This window comes from Zonotrichia albicollis, chromosome 7 (genome assembly GCF_047830755.1).
Source record: "Zonotrichia albicollis isolate bZonAlb1 chromosome 7, bZonAlb1.hap1, whole genome shotgun sequence".
Lineage (NCBI taxonomy): Eukaryota > Metazoa > Chordata > Aves > Passeriformes > Passerellidae > Zonotrichia > Zonotrichia albicollis.
The window spans coordinates 37,183,270-37,205,989 of NC_133825.1; the positions used below are offsets into that span (position 1 = coordinate 37,183,270).

Genomic DNA, 22,720 nt, shown 5'->3' on the forward strand with positions numbered 1-22,720 from the left:
AAGTCTCTTTAATTTGGAGGTGGTCTTGGAATGAAATTTGCTGGAGGGATGGACCAGCTCATAAACCTATCTGCTAGTACTGTAGTAGCTTCTGGAATCAAAATGCCAGAAGAAGCCTTTATCCACACAGGCACAGAACTGGTGCTGGAGACCCACCTCTTATATTATATACCTGGAGCACTTGTTAAACTTGTCACACCATGGTGTGTACAGTCCAGAGTTTAAATGAGCAAAGAGGGAGAAAGTTAGACTGAACTACTGCTTGTTTTGTTAGCAATTTATTTTTCTAATGTGGAATTGGGATCAGGAGCGGTTTACTTTTGTGTGACTGGAAACATGGGTGGGACAAGAAGAAATGGACAGATAGCTTTATAGCTTGGTGGTTGGTTGTATCTTGTGAGTTTGACACTGAAACACATGTGATTTGAAAGCCAGCTGTAGGGTGTTGGGCTTTTCATATCTCCTCGCATTTTTCGCCCTTTTCAATAGGATCAATATGCTAATGCTTTTCTTCATGATGACAACATGAATTTTCGTGTAAACCTACACAGAATGGTGAGTCTCTTCCTCCAGATTGTTTTCTCTTTAGAATGCAAACACAGAGGATTTGAGTATGTATGAAAAATATATGTTGAGAATTGTGTCACAGTCATCTAACCTACATTACTAAGGCATGTGGAAATACTGTCAGAAATGCAGTAGCTGCAGAATGATTTGAAAGTTGCTCTCAGAATGTCTCCATTCTTCAAAGAACAAAGAGCTCTTTGCCCTGTCAGTGAATTCAGAGGCCTGTCTAGCTGGCGAGGAGCTTTGTATTACGAGGTCTCTGAGGAAATCAGTGCTAGAGAGAACGTTCTGCCTTAATCTCCAGCAAGCATTAGCCCTCATGTGATACATAATAGCCAGCTGGAGTTACACTGAGTGCTCTTATTTGGCTTATTCTGGGTGGAGTAATTCACCTTCAGGGAGGAAAGTGTTTTTTCCAGAGCTTTTTTCTGTGATGGAAGTGTCCTTACCTGGCTCATGAAGCTCTGCACTTACAAGTAACTTGAACAGTTATCCTAACTTGATCCATTCTGTCTTTGTGGTACTGGCACAAAGTTCCACCTCATCTGACAGTGAAGCAGCAACTGAAAGTCACTCACTGTTCAAGAAAGAAACAAACATTTTACTTTATGGAGACCGTACTGCAAGAATTGCTAGTCATTAGCCCTTAGCAACAGATTTGCTATCCAGTTTGCCTTTCTGGTCTGTTTCAGTAAACACCAAAGCCATTGACTACTGTACACACTGTTAAGAATGCCAATCAGACTTCTGGGTCAGAAACAAATCAGTATTTTAACCAAGGGGGAGGAATTTCTGTGTGATTTGTTTTTGTCTTGGGGTCCCTCTCCTCAGTAGAACAGTGCCTCCCAGATACACTGCTACAGAAAGAAATCCCAGTTATCAGCATGCTGGAAAGCAGGCACAATTTTGTTCCAGCCATGGTCTTCAGGATTAGTATGTATAAGATGGTAGTTGGATAAAAAGACAAAAGGAAGCCTGTGCTGATTGTACTATTTGCTTGAAAAATACAGTAATACACAGACTGTCACTTGAGGCTTGTGCTGACTTCTTTTGACCTTGGTGTGTTTGCAGCCGATGAGGCATCGGAAGAAAGCAGCAGACAAGAACCTGCCGTGCCGCCCGCTGGTGTGTGCGGTGCTCGGTGAGTGTTGGCAGAGCTCCTGGGTGCTCGTGCCTCCTGAAGCATCTCTTGTTGGGCAACCGAAATATGAGATTTGAGGATTAAATGGAGCAGTGGATGGACTTAAAAGAAGGACAGTTACATACTAAAGATGTTTTCAGCAATCCATGCCCATCTTTGTACATGGCTACCTTGCAGACAAATCCAAGATTGCAGCTCTGTAGCAATAAATCCTACCATACATTTACAGAAAATTTTACAGACACTGCTTGGTCCATTTGAGCTGAGATTTTAGTAAGAGGGAGGGCAGTTGATTAATAAGTTCAGTGTTTAGGTGAGTGTGGTAGCAACGACAAGTACTTTATAGATGATATGGTAATGGCAGACCTATAGTTCACAAAAACATATTTGTGAACATGTTTGCTGGGCATTGAGCCTTTTCTGAGCCAAAAAACAACAGGAATGTTAGTAGCTAGGATTGGTTTTCCCTGTGGATATGGAGGCGTAGTTGAAAGCCTTTCATGCAGCACATGATTAAGTTGTGACTCTCGTTACTGTGGAGGCCAAAAGCACATGTGAGTTCAGAAATGGATGGAGCCTGCATCCCTGAAAGGCTGTTCAGCCTCATGGTACAGGAGCAGTCTTAGACTTCAGCATTTTGAAACGTGATTGTTGAAGCCAAGACACAACAGCTGAATGAAGAATCTTTCTAGAGCTCTCGGATCCCACAGACTCCTCACCTGCACTGTTCCTAGTCACTTTTGAGTCACGCTGCTGGGCTCTTACTGCCCTAGGAGGTTACAGCTCACGATTGTGGCTTGATATGAATATTTCGTGCTGAAGTTGGGTTGAACACACCCCCACACATATTCAGTTGTCATTGATTAGCTTCTCTCAATTGTATTTCTATACTCTTTGCCTCTTATCTTCATACTGGAGGCCCTTAAATGTTAGACACATTCTGCTTTTTTCTTCTTTCCCTGAATTAGTCTTAAGCACAAGCTTAGCCTGTGTTGAGGTCAAACTAGCTTTACTTGCTTCAGAATTTATTTTAGGAAAAATAGGTGTTATTTACAATGTCTCTTTAAGTAGCATCTAGGTTGTGCATTGTTTCTGAATAAATTTCTAAAATGTGCTTCTTAATGGAATTTTCCATTAGTGACAGGGCTTGAAATATGAGAGCAATTCTAAACATCAGAAGTCATGGTATAGTCTTTATTTGACTAATAGTGGGGGAAACCATATGGGGAAGCAGTGCCTCAAAGCCAATTACAGTATGTACCCTCAGTTTCCAGTAGGTTCTTTTCTAGTTCTAGCAAATGTCTACTGTTCTTTAGAACAAACAAACAAAAAAGTGAAATCCCTTTCATCTAAGAAGGACTATTGTCTGGTAGAGATAGGTAGGTGGGGCAGTTTGACTTCCTTGTAGTCTACTAAAAGCTAACAGTAGCCAGCTCAATACTTACTTTATAATTTTCTTTTCTGTCAGATTTGATGGTGGAATTCATTGTAACACACATGATGAAAGAATTTCCTATGGATCTCTATGTGTAAGTGTCTGTGGGGTAACTCACTGTGATTTCATTTGAAGTTTGAATTTAGGTAGAATCCTGCCCATAGAGCAATCTTCTGGCTGAAATAACACTTTGTGGCTGGTGGGGAGTGGGATGGCTTTTCATGAACTCTTCCAGTAACTTTTTCTACTTCAAAAATCCTCTGTGTGCCAGAAAATTGAAAGCAATTCAATTTCAGACTGTTTCCCTAATCTACTTGATCTAACACAAAGAGCTTTTCAGTCTAAAAGAAGTTTCGTAACATGGAGTCATTGCGGCAATCCCCACTTCCCAGAAGATGAATCTTGGTCTAGAAACAGAAAAGACAGTTTTGAAAAAGCAAGGATGACTGGCACGAGGCCTGGAAGGCAGTGTGGAGAGGGAGGGAGGGAGGTTTAAGCCTGAGATGGCCTGCTAGGCAGCAAGGGGTAAAACTCAGCAATGGACAAAAGGAGACCAGAGGACAGAGCTGCTCCTGAGCACTCCCTGTGTCCCACAGGGGCCTCTCCAATGCTTTGCACTGCTTTAGCCTGGAGGGCAGAAGTAGGATTTAGACAGTTTGTTGGCTTTGCTCTGACTGTTTGTACAGTGCTGAATTTCCCCAAGATGTGAACAGCACTGTATTCTGGAGCAAAGATAAAGATAGGATGTTTTCCCTTAAGGTAACTTTTCAGCATATTCTGGTTTTGCCCAAATAACCTTGCAATTACAGTGCCTTTTCAAGGGTTGTGCAGTTCAACTGAGTTTGTGAGAATTTCTTTTTTTTAATGACAATTGCAGAACTAATTGTAGATGGATGTAATGCTCTGAAGTTTCACAAGAAAGGTGTGAAATGCTTGGACTCAAAAGCAGCATCACATCTAGAAACCCCATAACATTAGAAATAATGAGCAGTAGCGACCATCAGTGGACATTTGTATCCATTTGTTTTGGCATGTTTGTGCAGTCCTTTCACTCTGCTCCTGTCTGAAACCATCCCATAGCAGACACAGTTATTGCAGACAAAGCAGGTGTTCTGAATGCACAAGTAGTGTCATACTTCTCTGCAGTGCATTTAAGAGGTGACGATATGAAGCTGCACAAGGCTGGGCATATTAATATTTAAAAGAGAAATCCAGGTTCCTTAGACTAAGAGTACTTTTTGTCCATTATTTGTATTATGAATCCTCAGCACGAAACTTTTAAAACCCAGAGACATCCCACCAAGACAGATAACTTCATAACTTGACTTACAGCCAAGCAGATACAGAGGTGAAAATGTGCTGGGCATTGTCCGGTACCAGTAACATCAGAAACAGGAGATTTCTCCCATAGGGGTTGCTGTTCCTGATCTGAAGACAGCTGTCTATCCTAGCTGGTTTGCTTTCTTTTCTTGGCTGAATTCATGAGAATCCAATTTGAAATGCAGCACTTAATGTCATGCTCAGTGATTATAAATAGTTTTACCTTTATTCAAAGTTAGTTTCAGTTCTTGCTTTATTGTATTTTTGGGATTATCTATGGGTCTGAAAAGAATAATGCATACCTTCTGCATCATATGTTTTTGCTGCAACCTTGTTTTAAAGCCTTGTCTTGAACTTTTCATCTCATTTTGAATAAATTCCATGCAGATTTTTAGAATTTAATTTCTCCATGTTTATCTGATGTGCAGTGTCTTTCATCAGTGTCTTTTCAGAAAGATGTGGGATAATAATGAGATAATGTGTTTTTGAGAAGTAGGGATTTGGGGGAAAGAGATGTTTCTTTCTGTTTTGTAGTCTTCCTTCTATTTTTTTCTCCATGTCAATAGCTAAAAATAGCTTGGCCTGACCAATTCAAATATGTATATATTTTTGTCTTGCCCATAATGATAGTGTTAGAGAATTTACTCACTGTACTGTATTTTTAGTTTGGATGTTATTTGTGAAGAATGTTTTTGCACTTAGGAATCTGTATGAACATTAGATGCTATAGAGACCTACAGCATTTGGAGACTTGACAAGTGCACTTCTTGTATGTTGGGGGATTCCAGAGCTTGCATGTGTATTGCATGAACATTCCAAAGCTCATACTTAAATTAAGGAGACTGGAAAATTTGATAGAAATATATTTCTTTTGTTTTTTAATGTAATTAAACCATACACTTCAGTCAAACTAAAAGTTCTGTAGTTTTTCTGACACCCTCATTTCCTTTAGCCTCATCACTGGGGCCAGAGAAACACAGAAGCTTCATTGTGTCCAAATTTTACAGCAGCTTGCAGTATCTCACTGCAAGTTAAGTAACTTGTTCTGTAGTTTATGAGGCCCCTAGGTTAGGGTAGCAAGGAGTGAAAAGTATTTATTGAACAGCAAACATGCATTTGTGGTCAGTCCTATTCTGTTGAGTGTAAACTGGCGTACAGGCCCCTTTTTTCATTTGGTCAGATTCTTTCTTTTGTGAGTGTTGATTCCCCTTAGGAGGCAAAAGTCACAACTCCCATCCTCCTCTGGTAGTCTTTGAATTTGTCTATTTCCCTGCTGCTGATTTCAGTGGTATTTCCAGGCTTGCTGTAGAATTGTGGGGAGATACAATGTCATTAATCCTTTGCCCTCTCTTTTCCAGACGGTGCATTCAGATTGTGCACAAGCTGCTGTGCTACCAGAAGAAATGCAGAGTGAGGCTTCATTACACTTGGAGGGAGCTCTGGTCAGGTACTTGGCCTCTGCAGAGACAGTCAAATAGGAAAAAACCCACAGTGATGGTGGTTCTGTGGCCATAACTGCTTGTTCCCTTGCTGCTGGGTTGAAAAGCAAGCAGCAGTTCTGTTAAAGCATCTTTATGTTGCTTCTTAGTTGCTGCATGCAAATTGCCTCCTTTGGAAAGCTAGTTCATTATCATAATGGTAGCTAATTTACTTCCTTGTCTTCCATGCTCACTACGGTATCCAAATGTCTTTGTTTTTCTGTTCCATTACCTGAGTCTCTCTTTACCTGATTGGAGAAAATGGAGTAATGTTTTATGCAGTAGTATTTCTCTCTCAGATATTTGTGAGTAGAAAGGAGGTAGGCTCTTGGGTAAAGGGAGATGGACCTTGCTTTTCCTTTTACTGCAAGAGCTGCTCACGCATAGAATAGTGTATGCAGCTCCTAAAGAGAGCAGCCTTGAAATGTCAATGTGAGGGAAGAGAGGCTTTTAACTCTGACCTTTGAGTTGATGGTAGATAGTCTGGTTCGTGCCACTTGCATCCCAAGATGGATAAATAAGTATTGTGGAATCTGAGATAATCTAGTGGACAGCTTTGTAGGACTCTTATGTGAAGCAGTCATTGTGTGGGAGGTCTGGGGAGGGGAGTAGCAGAATGGGTGATGAGACCTAACAGGCATCTTTGGTGGATATGGTTTGTGCTTCAGTTCTTATGTAGCCAGTGAAGTAGCTCAGCCAGGAAAGTACAGTTAATCCCCTTGCTGTTGTGGCTTAAACAAGAGCTTTATGAAAATTCAAGGGAACATGGCCCTAATTGTGTATTCCTGGAGCTGTGCTTGAGACCTAGGATCAGCGACTTGCCTGGTGTAATGCAACTCTCATCGGAAATTTGAGAGGATGGCTTTTGAAAGAGGCAGTGATCAGTGGTTTGTGAGGCTCTTCTCAATTGACACTGAGTACTTCCCTTCAGTAGCTTTGCCCAGCTGAGATGTAGGTACTGAGAAATGAACCAACAACCTGAGTCATTTTCAGTTACTGAATTTTCACCTTATGTGACATGTGGCCCATTCAGACTTTCTAAATTATTCCTGCAGAAGGTGAAGTGGGTGCCACTAATTAAGGGATTAGCAGTTCCTTTTCAGTTGTTTTCCTCAGAACAGAGCCCCTAGAGGCATGGCTGTAGTGTAGTGCCAGTTCAGGAGATGAGTGTGTAGAATGTGGATGTCTGTTGTGAATGGAAATTGCATCTGGCAATGTGTGTGATATCTTCTCAGCAGTTACAGTGAACCAGAGCCATTTCCATTTGGCCAGGATGGAATTTTTTGCTTTTCTACATACTGGCAGAGTGGAAGTTTGAAATATAGCACCTTTAGCTTGAAAGTATTCTTCCACAGTTCAGGGAGCACTCGTTGGCATCTTTAAATCCTTAACTTTCCCTATTTTAGGGAAGGAGAAAAAATTAACATACTCACTACGCATTGAGATTCAGCATCTTGGGATATTCTTGTTAGCTGTCTCTAATTAGCTGGTGTTTATATAGACCTTTGGAAACATAAAGTGCCTCAGAAGTATTAAGTACTGCACATGCTTTGAAAGCAAAGCAGTAATCTAAAAACACTTGGGTTGGTCAGGTTTCTGTGAAGGAGCTGAAACATTGGCACACCCGATGTAGCTGAAGAGCTCTATGCTTATGATAGATTTTTGTGTATTTTGGGTGATCCTCTTCTGAGTGTAAACTACTGTAGAATGTTTCAAAATTATTATTTTTTAATAGGATGTTGAGGTGAACAGAGAGATTCTTCTGTAGCTGCATAAGTGGTTTATACAGGCTGGAAGACCCTGTGTGAAATGGTGCATACACCTGTAAAAGGGCAGGGCTGTTCCAGGTGTGCTTCTAGAATGCTACATAAGTTGCAGAATAAATGCTAATTGCCAGCCCTGTCTTGGGATCTGTTTCATACTTAACTCTGACCCTGTCAAGGTTGCTCTTTGATTACCCAGAATGCTGCTGCCTTTGATGTGAAAGAATATCTCTTTCTGTGGTGTTGATCTGTGTGACAGACAATTCGAAACCAGAGCACAAGACTTCTGAAATAATTTCTGTCCTTCATATGACCATCAGGCTTTTGTTTTGGCTCGAGGAGTTAGGTACCACTGCTGGATGAACAGCCAGAAGGGAGCAGCTATTCGCTGTAAGGTCTGAGATACCTGGTTGCCCCATCAGGTGTGCTTCACAGAAGGTCTTCAAGCCCACACTTGTCTTCTGGAATGACAAAGTGTGTGATGACTTTAGCAATGCCCCTGTGGTGTAGTGTGGATAATAGCAGTGGAGGCCCCCCAGCAGAGCTGAGTGGAACAAAGAAGCTGGAGGGAATTTGTGTAAGGAAGTATTGGAAGAAAGGGAGAGAGTTATACCTGGCACATAAAAGGAGGAGAGTTTTTTCAGGCAGAAAATTGAGTGGGAGAAGAAGACAAAGAGAATACTGGGGGCAGGGAGTCGGTATCAGGTGCGGAGGAACTGAGATAAAGGCTGGAGGTGGAAGCAGTAGCAGTGTATGGAGCCTTCTGTTCACTTGCCAAATCTAATGTTAGCTAATCTCTAATTAAGGAAAGCCACTTGGGTGTCATCTGATGGATTGATGCTCTTCCTTTGTGGATGCTTTGTCTTCAGTATGGAAGGCCCAGCAGCACTTGTAGAGTTGCTGCATTTAGTGTTTGATTTTAATTTGCAGTGATGGCAGGGAAAAGCAGTGGAGCCAGGTGCTTTGGCATCTCTCAGGACACGTATCATGCTGTTTATGCAGTCTGTTATATTTTATGCTTTTTTGGATATGCCATTATTTGGCACATTGTTTCCATATGATCTTATTTCTGTTGAACTTTCTTCTGCAACATCTGAGCTTAAAGAAGAACAATATTGTTACAGTCTTTGGATGTGATCCAGCCTGAGCTTCTCTATTAGAATAATTTTTTCACATTAAGTTAAGGGACCAGAGGAATGGTACTCAAAGCAGTATAAATCTCTGGCTGTGCTGACCAGATGACCAAGAATGTTTAGGTGACAGAGAAAGATGCAGGGATTTGAGAGCTGGAAACAGGATTGACAGAAAGAAAACTCTGTGGGTGTCAAGAGTAGTGTGTAGAAGCTTGTTCTAGCTAAAAGCAGTGTGAAAATAAATATCAGATCACTAGTGGAGCTAAATTCTGGAACATCTTAAAAAGAGGGCTGGAGAGTGAGATCTGATTAACCTATGAATGATTGGCAAAGGCAGTTACTAGGTACACCAGCCATTCAGATTGAGAAATGTCTGTTGGTCTTGGTTCTTTTTTAGTAGCCCTTTTCAGCAGTCTGTTCACTTCTGTTCCACCACTGATTAGTGTGCAGCTCTTCCCTTTGAGTGCTAAAGAAAATTTTCAGGTTTTTCACCACTGACCACATACCATTGCTGGTACTAGCCTGGAAATTTGGCCAGGGTCAGAAGCTCTAAGTGGATATGACTCTGTTGACCTGTTTGCTTGCAGACGTTTTGGCCAACTGGAAATCTCCTGGACTGTTATGCCAGGTACCTTATTCTTTTTAAACACTGATTAATTGAATGTCAAGTGTAAGGTACTTCCTCGAGCCAATAGGAAACTTGGGAACAGCCAGTTCACTCGTCTCAGAAACAGCCTGTTATGCCCAATGTTCTTGGGCTGGTTTGTACAGCACTTGAGTGATGGACCGTGCTATATGTGTTGTTGTTGTTGTCAAGCATGTATGAGCTATGCCAGAAGAGTTTTAATGAGTCATTTAGGCTTTTTATATAAAAAGAACTCATTTCTTCAACTCCTCCCACTTCAAAATTAGCAATGCTTGAGCAATTCACGCTGAGCTTAGGGGGTGCAGGTAACTTCTTTGCAGTTGCTATGGTTTGCTTTAAGCAAAAGCTATGTTTAAAGAAACAGAAAGGCAGTACTAATAAAGACTTCTAATAGCAAGAGTAGAGCCTAAAAAATCTGAATTATAATAATGATGAAATAGCTATTTATTGGGGTAGTTGAATGCAAAGTAGGATTAACAGTGGGTATTACCATTAGTAAGATCAGTTGAAGATCAGTTTTCAAATTGTTTTAACATAAGGCTGTAGTTCCTTATCTTGTAGCTTAGTTAATTTGGTAGATGCAGAATGCACTGTTAAAATAAGGGTGCTTCAAATATGTAGCACCATTAAGAAGTTAATTTTTCTCCTTTTCATTTTAGGGTTATCAAAGCAGACTTCTACAATGCTGCTAGACAAAATACATTTTTTTTTTCCTTTTTGTAAACTCTTCAGATCTTTTTGTCAGGTTCTGTATTTATAACAAGAATAGTACTGCATTCAAAAATTCTTGGGTGTATAATAAAAACATGAAAGGTTCCTGTGTGGAAGATTTTAAAGAAACAATTTTTTGTGGAGGAGAATGTTCCCCCCCCGCCCCCTGAATTTCAGTGTATATAATACTGCCCTTATGCAGTGCATATTTAAGATGATATTGTGTAATCACTTTGTTTTAATATTTTTGTGACTGAAATGTTGATTACTGAGTGTGTGTTAGCTATGTAATTTCTGGTTCTACAACTGTGGATCAGGTCTGCTTCAACCCTTTGATTTATGTTGCTGAACAGACTGGAAGTCAGGTGATGTTGTGTCTTCCCTTCATCTCTAATCCAGCTGTCACTGTCACTTTCTGCAGCAGCTATCTGGCAAGGGAAGCTTATCATCTTGCAGCTCTTGTGGAGGCAGGATTCACACACTGGTGTACCACACAGTCGAGTTCACTGGCAAAGCTCCTGGTCACTGGATGCCATGAGAGTTTGGAAGAACATAGAGCTGCTTGGCCAGTTAGCAAATGGCTCAGTTTCTCACACAAACGAAAAGCTGTAACTTTGTGTGCCATGGAATACATTCTGGGAGTTTGCAGCCCTTAGGGGGTTCTATTTTCTTTATTATAGGAGTGTTGGTGTTTGTGATATGTGGTACTGTGTCGGCCCAAGCTGGGTTCAGGAATGCAATTGTTAATCCTGTTATCTATTTCACAGTATGATATATCTATCATACTGAAGGAATTCAGGAAAGGATTGAAATTGAAAGATGGTTTTATAAAATAATTTTTGTTTATAGTTGTGGTGAGTTGTGGGTTGATAGTTATTGATTTATTTAATTTGTACTCCTGGCAGAACTCCACGTTACCCCAAAGAAAGCCCCTGTCCCATCTTACACAGCTCACTTACAGGCAGCAAGATGGGAAGGTCAGAAGGAGGACTGCAAATGTCTGCTTGTAGTATTCTGCTGTCATTCTCAGCTGGTGGGACTCTCCTGCTCACCTTTCCACATTACCTCCTCAACCAAAGCTAGAATATTTTCATGGGAACACTCCAGCCATTTAGTGAAATGCCCTGGTGTTAAACTCTTAAAGAAGATAGTGTAAGAAATGCAGAAACTCAGTGGCTTCTTGTAAAGGAGGATAATCTAAATTCCCTGCATGGATCATTTTACGGAAGCATCTGCTTTTACTTAATTCTAGTTTACTTTTACTTTATGTTGACATATTTTAATATTGATAGTAAAGGGTTTGACCCTGATAGCTAGTGAACAGAAAAGGTAGAATATCAGATTTGGGCCTGTTATTGATCACCTGGTGAGATGAGGGTGGGAATTTCTCAACATAACATGTTGCTTATCTGAGCAACATATCTTGCTCAGATAAGCACAAATGGAATTTAGTCATTTGCATGGGTAAAAGTCTGGCAACGTTTTGGTCATCCTGCCTCAGCTTGGCAGATCTCATCCAGATATGTTGCTCTGTTGTGTTTTTAATAAAGCTAGCAAATGCTGGAAAACTTGATTGTGCATCATTAACAGTTTGCAGATCATAGTGACCTAGTGGAGATAGTGTGATAATTTCTCCTGGGAAATGGTCCCATTGATGATAGAAGTGTTACAGGCAGCTGCTCAAAGCTGTTTCTTTATCTGCAAGGAGGGATTGCAGCACTCAGAATGCAGCACTCAGAATTTATCCCATGCCCCTTTTTGTGTTCAAGCAGCATCACTCCTGGCTTCCTTACCTTGCAGTCTTTCCATGTTCTCACACAATATTTCTTCTCTTTCTCCAGATTCTCCACCTTTTCTGTTTTAAAACCTGAGGCAAAAATGTGCAATGTTAACTCCCAAGACTACTGTTTAACAGTGTGAACCTACACTGTCAGACAAAACAGAACTGAGCTCAATACTACCCTTTCTTCTAAAGAGGGATGAAGCTTATGGGTGTGTGTTTTTTTTTTTTAAACAAATTAATTATTTATTTGTAAGAAAAAAGCATATTGTTCATCTGAGCTTTAGCTGAAGTCGGAAAATTTGTGTTATTTCTTATTGCTTGCTGGATTGCCATCTAGCAGCGTTGCTCTGGCATCAGCAATCAGCATTTCCATTAAGCTTGCAATTTCACACTGTTGGCTCCATTTAGGTGGGAACAGTGAGTACCAGGGATGGGGGCTGTATGAAGAGAGTAAAGGCTTGGAAGTGAAGGAGCTGCTCGACTAATCCTGGGAGCGATGGCTCGTGCCAGCGTGTGCTCCAGCCCTCTGGCAAGCTGTTGATTCTCATTAAGGAAACAGCCTGCTTTCATGGATGGGCCCTTGAGAGCCAGTCATGGGGAAAAGAGGGCAGCTGTAGAGTGCTGGTGATGGGGAGCCTGCCAGTTGGCAGCTGCTTTTTGCCTTTTGGAGCTGTGGTGGCTGAGGAGCAACTCAGCAGTGCCTGTGGCAGGGTAGAGGAGTGCCCAGGCAGGTGATGGTTACAGCAGGGAGCAGGATGCTCCCTCCTGATCAGAGCACAGGGAAGGAGCTGGAGCATGTTGACTCATGATGTTGACAGAGCTTTTATTGCTTCCCTTGCTCCTGAGAGGGGACTGCAGTGTTGGTGCAAGAGTCTTGTGTTCTAATGCTGAGGGTGATTGACAGGAAGCTGCAAGTGCTGTCCCTGAGTAATTGCTTCACTTGTCCAAGGGTGCTGGGGTAGTTTGTGCCTCAGGGAGTTCTGGTGTGTTAGTTTGTCATAGCAATGTAACTATTTCTCTGACAGGATTCCTATTCCTACAACTCTATCTGGAAAATACCTCTGTAGGTTCTTTCCTGTCAAACCCAATCTGTAGATTCTCATCTCCTGCTGAGATTGTTTGGATCACTGTTCTTCTGAGTGCCTGCCAAAGCTGAATGTGGCCAGATCTGCACCCTCTTAACACTTAGGTCATCTCAGAATGTCATATTTGAGCCTTTTGCTTCCCTAAATCCGAATTGTGTTTCAGGTATAGCATTTTCTAGAAGTGATTACTCTGTTTTGGGGTCTCTTCTCCTCATAGCTGCACAGTGGACTGTATGGTTATACTAGCTTAGCACTTGTGACTTCTAGTCTGTAACAAGAGAGTGGACTGGTCTGTGGTTATAGTGTTGGCATGTTGTGAGAATCTGCTTTTTTCACATTCTGTGCTGTAATTTCCCTTGTGTAAGGGAATCATGCTGAATTTTAGAAAGCATTGTTTGGCCTATTGTTTTTCAACAAGCGTTTGATGTTGACCATGTAGAGACAGCACACTAAGCTTAGGTGGGCCTTTGACCTGGCCAAGTACAGCCAGGGCTCGTGGTGTTGCTGTTTATACTTCCAGTGCTGTTGCAGGCAGAATGCTCCTGTTTTCTCTTGTATATTGGAAGAACTGAAGCACAGAACAACCAGTGCTGCTTCATGGGGAATCTAATCCACTCTATTCTTAGTTGCACTTGGCCTTAACCGGATCTGGCTACAGTGAGTGGTGTGGACCTTGCCTTGCCATCTGCATATGAGCAGGATGGCTGTAGGAGGTGCAGGGTGGTTACTGTGCTGCTGAAGCACTTGTGGGCAGATGACTTCTCTGCAGCATGAAAGTGTTGTCTGGATGCCACGATCAGCTGCCTTCCAGTGGTGGATGGGTGGGGATCCTTCTAAGGGGGTTCTGGTTTGAGACACTGAAAGGAGGACACTGAATACACTGTTGGTTCAATGGTAACTTCTAGAGGGAATGGGAAAGTCACTGTTCTTCCCTGTGTGCCCTGAAAGTTGAAGGGTAGAAAATTGGAGAATTTTAGTAGAGCACTGGATCCTGTTAATGGGTGTTGTACTGCAGCTGAGGAGCCCTCACATCCCTCTCTGCCTTGCTCCTTTCTTGAGGGCCATTATATGCACCATTAGAAGATTCTTGACCTGTAAGTGCAGCAGATGCAGTGACAGAGGCCTCTGTACTGTGCTCAACCCATCCAAGCTCTCATTGATGAGTGTTTCAGGGCTTTTCTCTTCTGCTCCATTGTGCAATAACACATCACAGCCTTCCGATGCTCCTGGCAGAGTCTGTGCTACATTCTGACTTGCCCAGGGGATAATACTACTCTTTTTCCCCCCTTTTCTCTTGGCCTACCTCCATGGTCCCATTGCATTACACATGATCCAAACAAAGAACACTAAGACAGTAAATAAATAAACCCCCAACTTTGTGTGAATCCAAATTCACCTGGGGCTGAATATACTTCTGTTTGAAACAAGGCTTACAGGGAGAGAAGGTAAGTCTGCTGTGTGAATAGGAATAGGGGAAGGAGGGAGTGAAGGGCAACTGTAACAGGAATTACCTCCTTCCTGGTAGAAGAAAATGGGAGATGGTGGCTGCCCACAGTCTTCTCACAGAGGACTGGCGTGAGGGAGGGCAGCAAATAACTGAGCAGACGTATACTGCTGCTCCTTAGCAGACAGAGTGGCTACAGAAGCTGATAAGGGGAAGTGTCTTTAAAAGCAGCTGTGCAGCAAAAGAGCTAAGAGGTTCTTTCACTGAAATGCAGTCATTTCAGTTTAAAAAGTAGAGAGGATATCTATGATGTCACTTTTCATCCTTTGACTATAATTATCCTTTGGAGAGAAAATTGTCCAAGAGCCAACCTGCTATATACCCGTTTTCACATGCAGCCTGTCACATGGCTCTGTGTCCATTCAGCACGCTTGTCCACTTGGGTTTGAGGCTCTGAACACAGGTGTCCAAAGCTGTGTTCTCTTCTTGTTGAGTTAAGAAGCATAGCCAGTGTACCCAACTCAGGTCACTTACAGGAACATACTGGTGGCTGCTTGTTTAGTTACAGTCTTCTCCCTTTATTACTAAAGAAATCTTAATGGCACTGTTGTATTGTGAAATTATGGATGTTCCAAGACTCACCGCAGTGGGTGTTTCAGGTCCTGCTAATGAATGCCAAGAACAGATGTCTTTAGGGAGGAAAAAAGGGCTCTAGAGGGTACTGCAAAAATTGTTTTCCAGTTAATGTTGAAATAGATCTCATACCCAAACCATCCATTGCTGTTAAACCCTGGAGCATAATTTGGGATAAGGTGGCTGAGCCCAAGCAAGGAACACATTTGTGTCTGCCTGTGCAGCTGGGAGACTGAATTGCTCCTCTGCTGGGGAAAAAAAAAAGAAAGAGAATTTCCTGGCTAGAAAGGGCAGTCTGCAGGTGGGGTGTGAGAGGCAAGCAGTTGATTGCAGCAGGGAAAATGTGACACATCTGGTTTGGCTTCAGATTGTTTAGGAATAGTAGCATCAGTGCTCTGTTGGAGCTCAAGGGCAGAGGGGTGTTCAGTCAGTTGGACTTTCCTCTAAAGGTTTATTTTGTGTGTGTAATTGTTGCTGAAGGGCACTAGGCATGTGAAGCCAGATCTAAAAGTTGCTAGCTTTGAAAACTTCAGGGCATAGCTGTCCTAATTTTCAGCACAGGGTCTGCCTTACAAACAAACTAAAGAGACATGGCAAAGGGATTTAAAGGTTCCACAGTGTTTGTGGTCCTTAGAGACACTTGAGCAGAGGCTGCTGCAGAATGTGTTGGTGTGGAAAAAGACTGGCTGCTCTCTTAGTGTTGATGTAGTGTATATCCCAGTTAGGAACACTGCAACTTTTTTGGGAATGTGTGGTTTCCTAGCAGTTGATTAAATTTTTCAGTGCAGGGCACACAGTGGCTGTAAACCTCTGATAGGGTAGTTCTTGTGACTGGGCTCTGAGCCCACATTCAGTTTCTTCTTCATGTGAAGCATGTCCCTCTCCTTCCTAGTTCTTAAGGAAGGAACAGCACAGAAAGTTTTCAGTGGGCTATGATTCAGTGCAATTCAGGTATAAATACTGATTTCAAGCAGAGCTAATCTCTTGTCTTCTTTGTAACTGAAACGGGAAAATTAAACATAGATTCATCACAATGGCTGAAACAAATGTAGAGATAGAACAGAGAAAGTTCTCCTTCAAGTGTTGTCACCAATATAGAGCAGAACAAGTGCTTCAGGGTGGTTTATGAGAAGTACTGCAGTGGGCAGTTGTAGGGTGCTTGTCCTTGTCGTTTGGTGGGTGCTTGTGCTCCGGACAAATACACTTGTTCTTTTAGAAATACTTTCTCCTCATCACAGACAGCTTTCATGTTCACTGGTTTTGGATGGTTGTTGGTGGCTCCTTGTCACACTATGCCATGACCTGCTGACAAAGGCCATTCAGCAGGGCTCTTGTGGGAGAGTAAGAGGCAAAGAAATGAACATGGGGTTTCTCACAACTTGTCATAGGAAATCCAGAGCTCTGCTACTTTGCTTCCACAAAGCCAAGCTGCTGGTAATTGAACAGCAGCACCTGGTCACAGGCTGTGGCCCTGTGGACTTTGTGGGTGGGAAGGAGGTAAAACCAAGCTTGTAACCATGAGATGGAGAAATGGCCAATGAGCTGCTGTGACAGAGATGCAGGGCAGCTGTCTGCAGTCCAAGGCACTGACTGAGTGCAGGAGACTTTTTTGCTGTGGAGTTTTGGTTACCTTGGCAACCTGTTTTTAGCTGGATCTTTGCTCCGGTGGAGAGCCCATCTGTACCTGCTACTTTGTTTTGAAACGTTTGTTTTGCAGGAAAAGAACTGACAGGGGTATTTTCAGAGCTGTGTTACTGTGGCATCCAGGCTCTGCTTTTAGTCCCAGGAGTTTGTGTGATGATGGGGTGATGATGGTACAGAGAGTTATGTGGCTGGATTGAAAAGGTGTTAATGTATTTGCTTCATGAGGTGAGCTGCTGACATGGAAGGGAGAAATGCTATTGCTGATGGTTAATCCTGGAATAGCTCTGAAAAATGCATCACTTGCATGTCTGGAGTTTGCAGAGAATTTTGTTCATTCCTGGTTTTCAGTTCAGCATCAGGCACCTGCTGGAAGATTAGATGGAAGTAGCTTCTGCCTGTGATGAGTAAATACCCACCTTGGGCTGCAGACTTTCCTTTCAATGTGCATGTGAAAACTTGTGATACTCATGATGAACTTGTAGTACTGTAAAGTAGAGTTTGCAGGACTGCATTTGGAATCTGACAGTTTTGTTTAATTCAAGATCAGACTGGTGTGCGTGCTTGGTTTTGCTGTAGGTTTTTTGATTTTACCCTTTTGTGAATACTTTGCAATCTTGAAGGGGATGAGTATGGAAATTCTGCCCATACCTGTTCCTTGTGCTTTATTTCTTCCTCTTTCATAGCCTGTACCTTGGGCTGAATGGTCTTTTCTGCATTCACTGTGGAGTTCCCCCAAACCACAGTTTATTTTCTCACCAGTTACTGGATGGTGTGTGACACCTGTGTAATGGTGGGGAAAAATGGATTAACAGGCTCTACTTGTGCCTGTAAGAAATAGGAGTAATGCCTGGTATTGTTCTGTTGGATGAAGTTACTAATTAGTAGATAATTAGAAACCTTTTAAAAAAGATGTGTACAGTGTTCCAGCATTGACTTTTCAGGACATCTTAATTCAGATGTTTTAAATCTTGAAATGTGTTGACTTCAGAGAAGAGAGTACATTAAGAACCTCTTCTAGACTATCTTCTAGTCAGGCATCAGCTTTCCCTCCTGAACAGCTATAATGCAGAAGAAACTAGTTTTCTGAAAATTTCAACAACTAGGAAAAAAAAAGATAAGAAACTTTACATTTTATTCAAGTGCACGGAATGCAGTTGTTTATTGTAAAGTCTGTTTGATTAAAGCATTTTTAGCCAACCTTTTTGTTAATTGCCACTGTTACTAACTGATACTGGGTGGTTACAGCAGGAGCTTTTGTTGTTTTATTATTTAAGACAAGTGTGAACCAGATCTGTAATCTTTACGGCACAGCCCCAGATAACTGACACAATAAAGTACTACATCCTCCTTTTTGCCAGTACAGCAGCACTGACACAGAGCTACAGAAAAGCTGTGCTGTGGGGGTTTTCTTACCTTTTTTTATTTTTTATAACTGCGGGTATCAACAAGACTGACAGTTTGGGGCTGCCTGTGCATACATCATGTTGGTGATATGTGAAGCAGAAACGAGACAGTTGGGTTTTCCAACCCCAAAGCTTGCTCCAGGATCTAGCTGATAGAAAAATCTTGAACTGAGTTAGCAAGGGATGTACCTTGAGCCTGAGTAGATTTGATTGTGAAGTCAGTGAAGGAGAATAAATGTGGGAAGGTAAAATAACTGGCACTTACCTGTTTGGCAGGGTATTTTAGCAACAAAAAGGACCGCCAAATCCTACATATAAATTGATGTATTTCTGAGGTGAATAGTTTAATTTACACTAGATAATGTAAAAGCATCTGTATATAAGTTGTTGAGAATGGCTTTGCTTTTTATAGTATTTTAAAAATACTTATTTTCTCCTAGCTTTGATCAACTTGTTGAAGTTCCTCATGTCTAATGAGACTGTGTTGCTGGCCAAGCACAACATCTTCACCCTTGCTCTTATGGTAAGCATCTTCACCCGTGCACAAATCCTCTTAATTTTAACAACTTAATTGTGAACTAATATTAGGAAGGAATTGTAATGCTGAAAGGATTCCAGAAAGGATTTCTGGCCTCTTAAGGAATTATGAGAATAAGGCCATGAAGCAGAGGAATATTGTGGTTGGTTTCACTAGGTGTTTGGAAAGGGCACTGCTTGGACTCACTATAGGGTGAAATAAAGAAGTCTGTGAGAGGAAAGGCCTAGTTTAATTTTCCACATTTGTTAATTTTTTTTTTTTGTTCTGTAGTCTTTTGTATTCAAAATAGAAACATGCCTTTCTGGCCCTAGATAAAACAGTATTTAAGCTTCTTGTCTGTCTCTTTGGTACTGTAAAGAAGATCTGCTGCTACTGCAAGCTATTCCTTTGAAGGTTTTGACATAATGTGTATTGCTTCTGTTGCAGAATAGATTTGGGGTAAGTGTTCCTCTTGCAACTTCTTTTCACTTGTATAGGTTGTGAACCTGTTCAACATGTTCATCACTTATGGAGACACATTTCTGCCCACTCCCAGCAGCTATGATGAGCTCTATTATGAAATCATTCGCATGCACCAGAATTTTGACAACCTTTATTCTATGGGTGAGTACCTCCTGACTCGTCAGGAATGCTGCTGCCTGGAAGTGAGGGTGGTGGAAGAGGGATGTTTGTGTCAAGTGTTTGCTGTCTACCTGCTACTGATGTCTTCTGTGCTGAGTGAACATCTTTTGTGCACTAGGGCATGTTAGTAAATTAAGAATTGAGAGAAGGATAAGCTTATTAAAAGGATAAGGTTTTTTTAATGTCACAAAAAAATATGAACAGGCTCCTTGTCCCTACCTCTGTCACCTAATGTTGGAAATATAAATTTATTGTCACAATGGAGTATGTGGTATTTCATGCATTTTGTGTAGTTTTCTTCTGCTACATTTGACAATTTCAAGTCAAAAAGCAGGTACATGCTGCAGAACTACCCAGCATAGAGAAACACTGAATGCAAGTAAGAATTTGGAAAAGAATTTGAGAAACTTACAGCAGGAGGCTTGCTGTGCTAGACAAATCACATCCACTTCACTCATTGCCAAAGCAACCAAGAAAACAGCCCTCACAAACCTGCTTGCAGTGACAAGTGAATTGCTGGACTGAAGAATGTGCCCCCTGGCAAAACAGGGAGAAGCTGCCAACCTTCAAGAGAGAGGGAAGGGAGCCAAGTGTCACCCAGCAGGGAAGAGGAACAAAGAAAAGCAAGGAATGCATGGAGGCATAATCAGTCAGTGTTAGACACTGGCACCTGCAGCCCAGAGTAGCTGCAGCAGCACTGGTGTGCTGCATGCTTGAAGCTGTGAAAAAAGGAATATAGCTGTGTTCTTTGTTTGCTTCATTCCAAAAGAACCTTTTATTCCTTCACCCTCTGCTCCCTTCTGAGCCTGATCACCCAAGGAACAACAGGAATTGATGTAAATGTTTAAGGAGAGCTAAAGGGCAGACAGCTGGGCCACAGCCCTCTTCTGACATGGGGGAGAGACATCCTCACCTAAATGAAAGTAGCTGAGTACACCCTGTAACTGCAAGCAGAAACAAACTGCCCTTTTGTATAAATTTCCCGCAGTTTTCAACTGTTACATAAGGGATTACTTGGCCATTTTTGTACCCTCTGAGTGCATAAAATTTTTTGCTTACCCATTTTCTACTCCCTGAGCAGAGTTGCAACTAGTGAAGTGAGGTGTGGTGCTCTTACTAGGTTATGTTTTTTTCAAACCCATCCCCTGTAGAAGCTGAAGGTAAGGGGAATAGAAGAATAAAGCTCTCAAATACTTCCTCAGCTGGGTTGCAAAAGGCACAACTGAGCTGTTGAAACAATTTATCACATGAATGTTTGCCATCCTCCTATGTAGAGTAAACCCTGTTGAATTACTCTTGCGGACGCCTGAATTGAATATATTGCTTCAGATATTCTAGCACAGTACCTACTGTGGGACAAAACAATGTTACTCAGAGATGACAGCTTTTTTCTGCAGATGGCATGTAATGGTAGAATAGAAGAAGAGAAGGTAGCACTGTCTCAAGCTAATGAAAGCTACCAGGTGTTCTGATAGCTTCCCTTTGCTTGTCAGCCCATCTCTGAGACTACAGTGACCCTTCTGTCCCCTAGCCCTAGGGTATTAGCACAAATGAGAAAGCTACTCAGTCCTTTAGTTCTTCTGTTAATGTGGTTGAAACTTTCCATGTTGGGAGTGGAGGTGGAATCTAATTGATTTGGTTTTTTTCTCTTGTTCTGAAACTGAACTTTGTTCAGATCTGCAGGACTGAAAGCTTCTGTCCTTCAATTATAAGCATAAGTATGCAGCCACTGTGTTTAACCATTCACTTGTAGAATCCATGTTTCTGGGTGATCCTAAATTTGGGTGGTGAGCTGTTCCTTCACTTCTAAATTGAGGGTGAACCTTTCTTGTGGAGTCTAACCTCCAGAAAACCCTGTATCTACAAATTCATAGAAAATTCCCTTTGTTCAGGCAAGATGGAAATTAATCAAAACATCTGCTACAGGATCTGTTATTGTTTTGATGCTTACCAAGATTTGTGCAAGTAACTGCCACCATAAAAACACTACATATTTTGACCTAAATGAGTATTTTTGGTACTCTGGCAGAAAAGAATTGGATTCCCTAGAAGTTCTTCCTGTTGCAGAATGTTTTCAGATCTGCTCTTAAGTCTGTCAGAGACCATCTGTGCAGGAGAACACCACCCTTCTTCCTACAGGGAGTGTTTTTTCTTTACCCTGGTGTGTAATTCCTCTCTGCAGCTCTAGATAAATGGGCATGTGAAGAATTCTTCATTGCTGGAGAGGGTTTTAACTGCACTATGTAGTCCAGTTCAGATGGAACCTTGCATTAGTAGGAGCTGAAGGAGAATAGCTGTGTGTGGAATAAGAGCTGTTCTAGGTTTGGGATGCTGCTCTGATTCTGGAGAAAATAAACTGTGTGTGTGACAGTGAAAGCAGTTTGGAGCACCCAGGATCTCCCATCCCCTGTGGCTTAAGTCATTATTCTGTTCTGCTCACCCCTCCCATGTTCCTTATGTTTCTTAGATGGGCTTTGAAGGGAATTTCTACCCTGGATCACAGATTCTCATAGATGACCTTTGTTTTGATGTGGTTCCTGGACTGCCATCTTGCCAAAACAGATTTTTTTTCCTGTTTTGAATTATGAAATTGCCAGTTCTGTGCCAGCACTGTTAACTGTCTTCTCCTTTCAGTTCTAAGGCTGTCTACCAATGCTGGTCAATGGAAAGAGCCTGCAAGCAAGGTGACCCATGCATTAGTCAATATTAGGTAAGGAGCAGAAGTTAATTACTCTTTTAAGGTTTCTCATTTCCTGTGTGTGACTACATTTTTATTGTGACAGTTACATATTTGTTTTAATGAATGTTGTTTTGAATCTGTTCTATACTTGTTGGGCTAAGTTGTTGCTCGGACAGGGCTTGCAGGCATAAAGGAATGATCACCAGGATATGATTGTTCCCTAATAATTCTCTCAGCTCTTCTGTAGACTGAGTGCTTTCAAAGCATAGCACGAACTGTAATGAATTAATCCTCATATCATTCTTGGGAGAAGTTATACAGTAGAGAATAATGCTGTGCTGGCAGAGCAGTTGTGAACCTAATGGATTTCTGTTGAGTGATTCCATAGCAATTCCACAAAGCTATGAAGGGGACTGTAAGCCTGCTGTAATAAGCAGATTTGAGGCCTCTTAACATTGCAAGATTTTTGTGTGTTTAAAACTGATTATTTAAGGACATTTCAATGTTCTCTTAAACCTCTACTTCCTGTTCAAGGGCAGAAGGGGAGAAATTATGCTTTACTTGTAAGGCTAAGGTGTGTAAATCTAGGTATGTATTCTTTCATAATGGCAATAATTAATTTTAATGGCAGCTACTAGTGACCAAGGTGGGTACTGGGCGAGAAGATCATGGATATGATTGATTGGAAAATGGAG

General features: G+C 41.7%; 1 protein-coding gene across 2 annotated transcripts in view; it reads left to right on the plus strand.

The window, feature by feature from the left end:
- The window catches only part of ARMH3 (armadillo like helical domain containing 3), a 123,895-nt gene that overhangs the window by 32,983 nt on the left and 68,192 nt on the right, over nucleotides 1–22,720 (plus strand). For both annotated transcript variants that reach the window (XM_074545099.1, XM_074545100.1), the window contains exons 17-23: nucleotides 490–555; nucleotides 1,639–1,708; nucleotides 3,177–3,237; nucleotides 5,822–5,910; nucleotides 18,627–18,709; nucleotides 19,201–19,327; nucleotides 21,980–22,055. In XM_074545099.1, coding sequence (XP_074401200.1) covers nucleotides 490–555; nucleotides 1,639–1,708; nucleotides 3,177–3,237; nucleotides 5,822–5,910; nucleotides 18,627–18,709; nucleotides 19,201–19,327; nucleotides 21,980–22,055 — 572 coding nt within the window. The remainder of the gene's footprint in view (nucleotides 1–489; nucleotides 556–1,638; nucleotides 1,709–3,176; nucleotides 3,238–5,821; nucleotides 5,911–18,626; nucleotides 18,710–19,200; nucleotides 19,328–21,979; nucleotides 22,056–22,720) is intronic.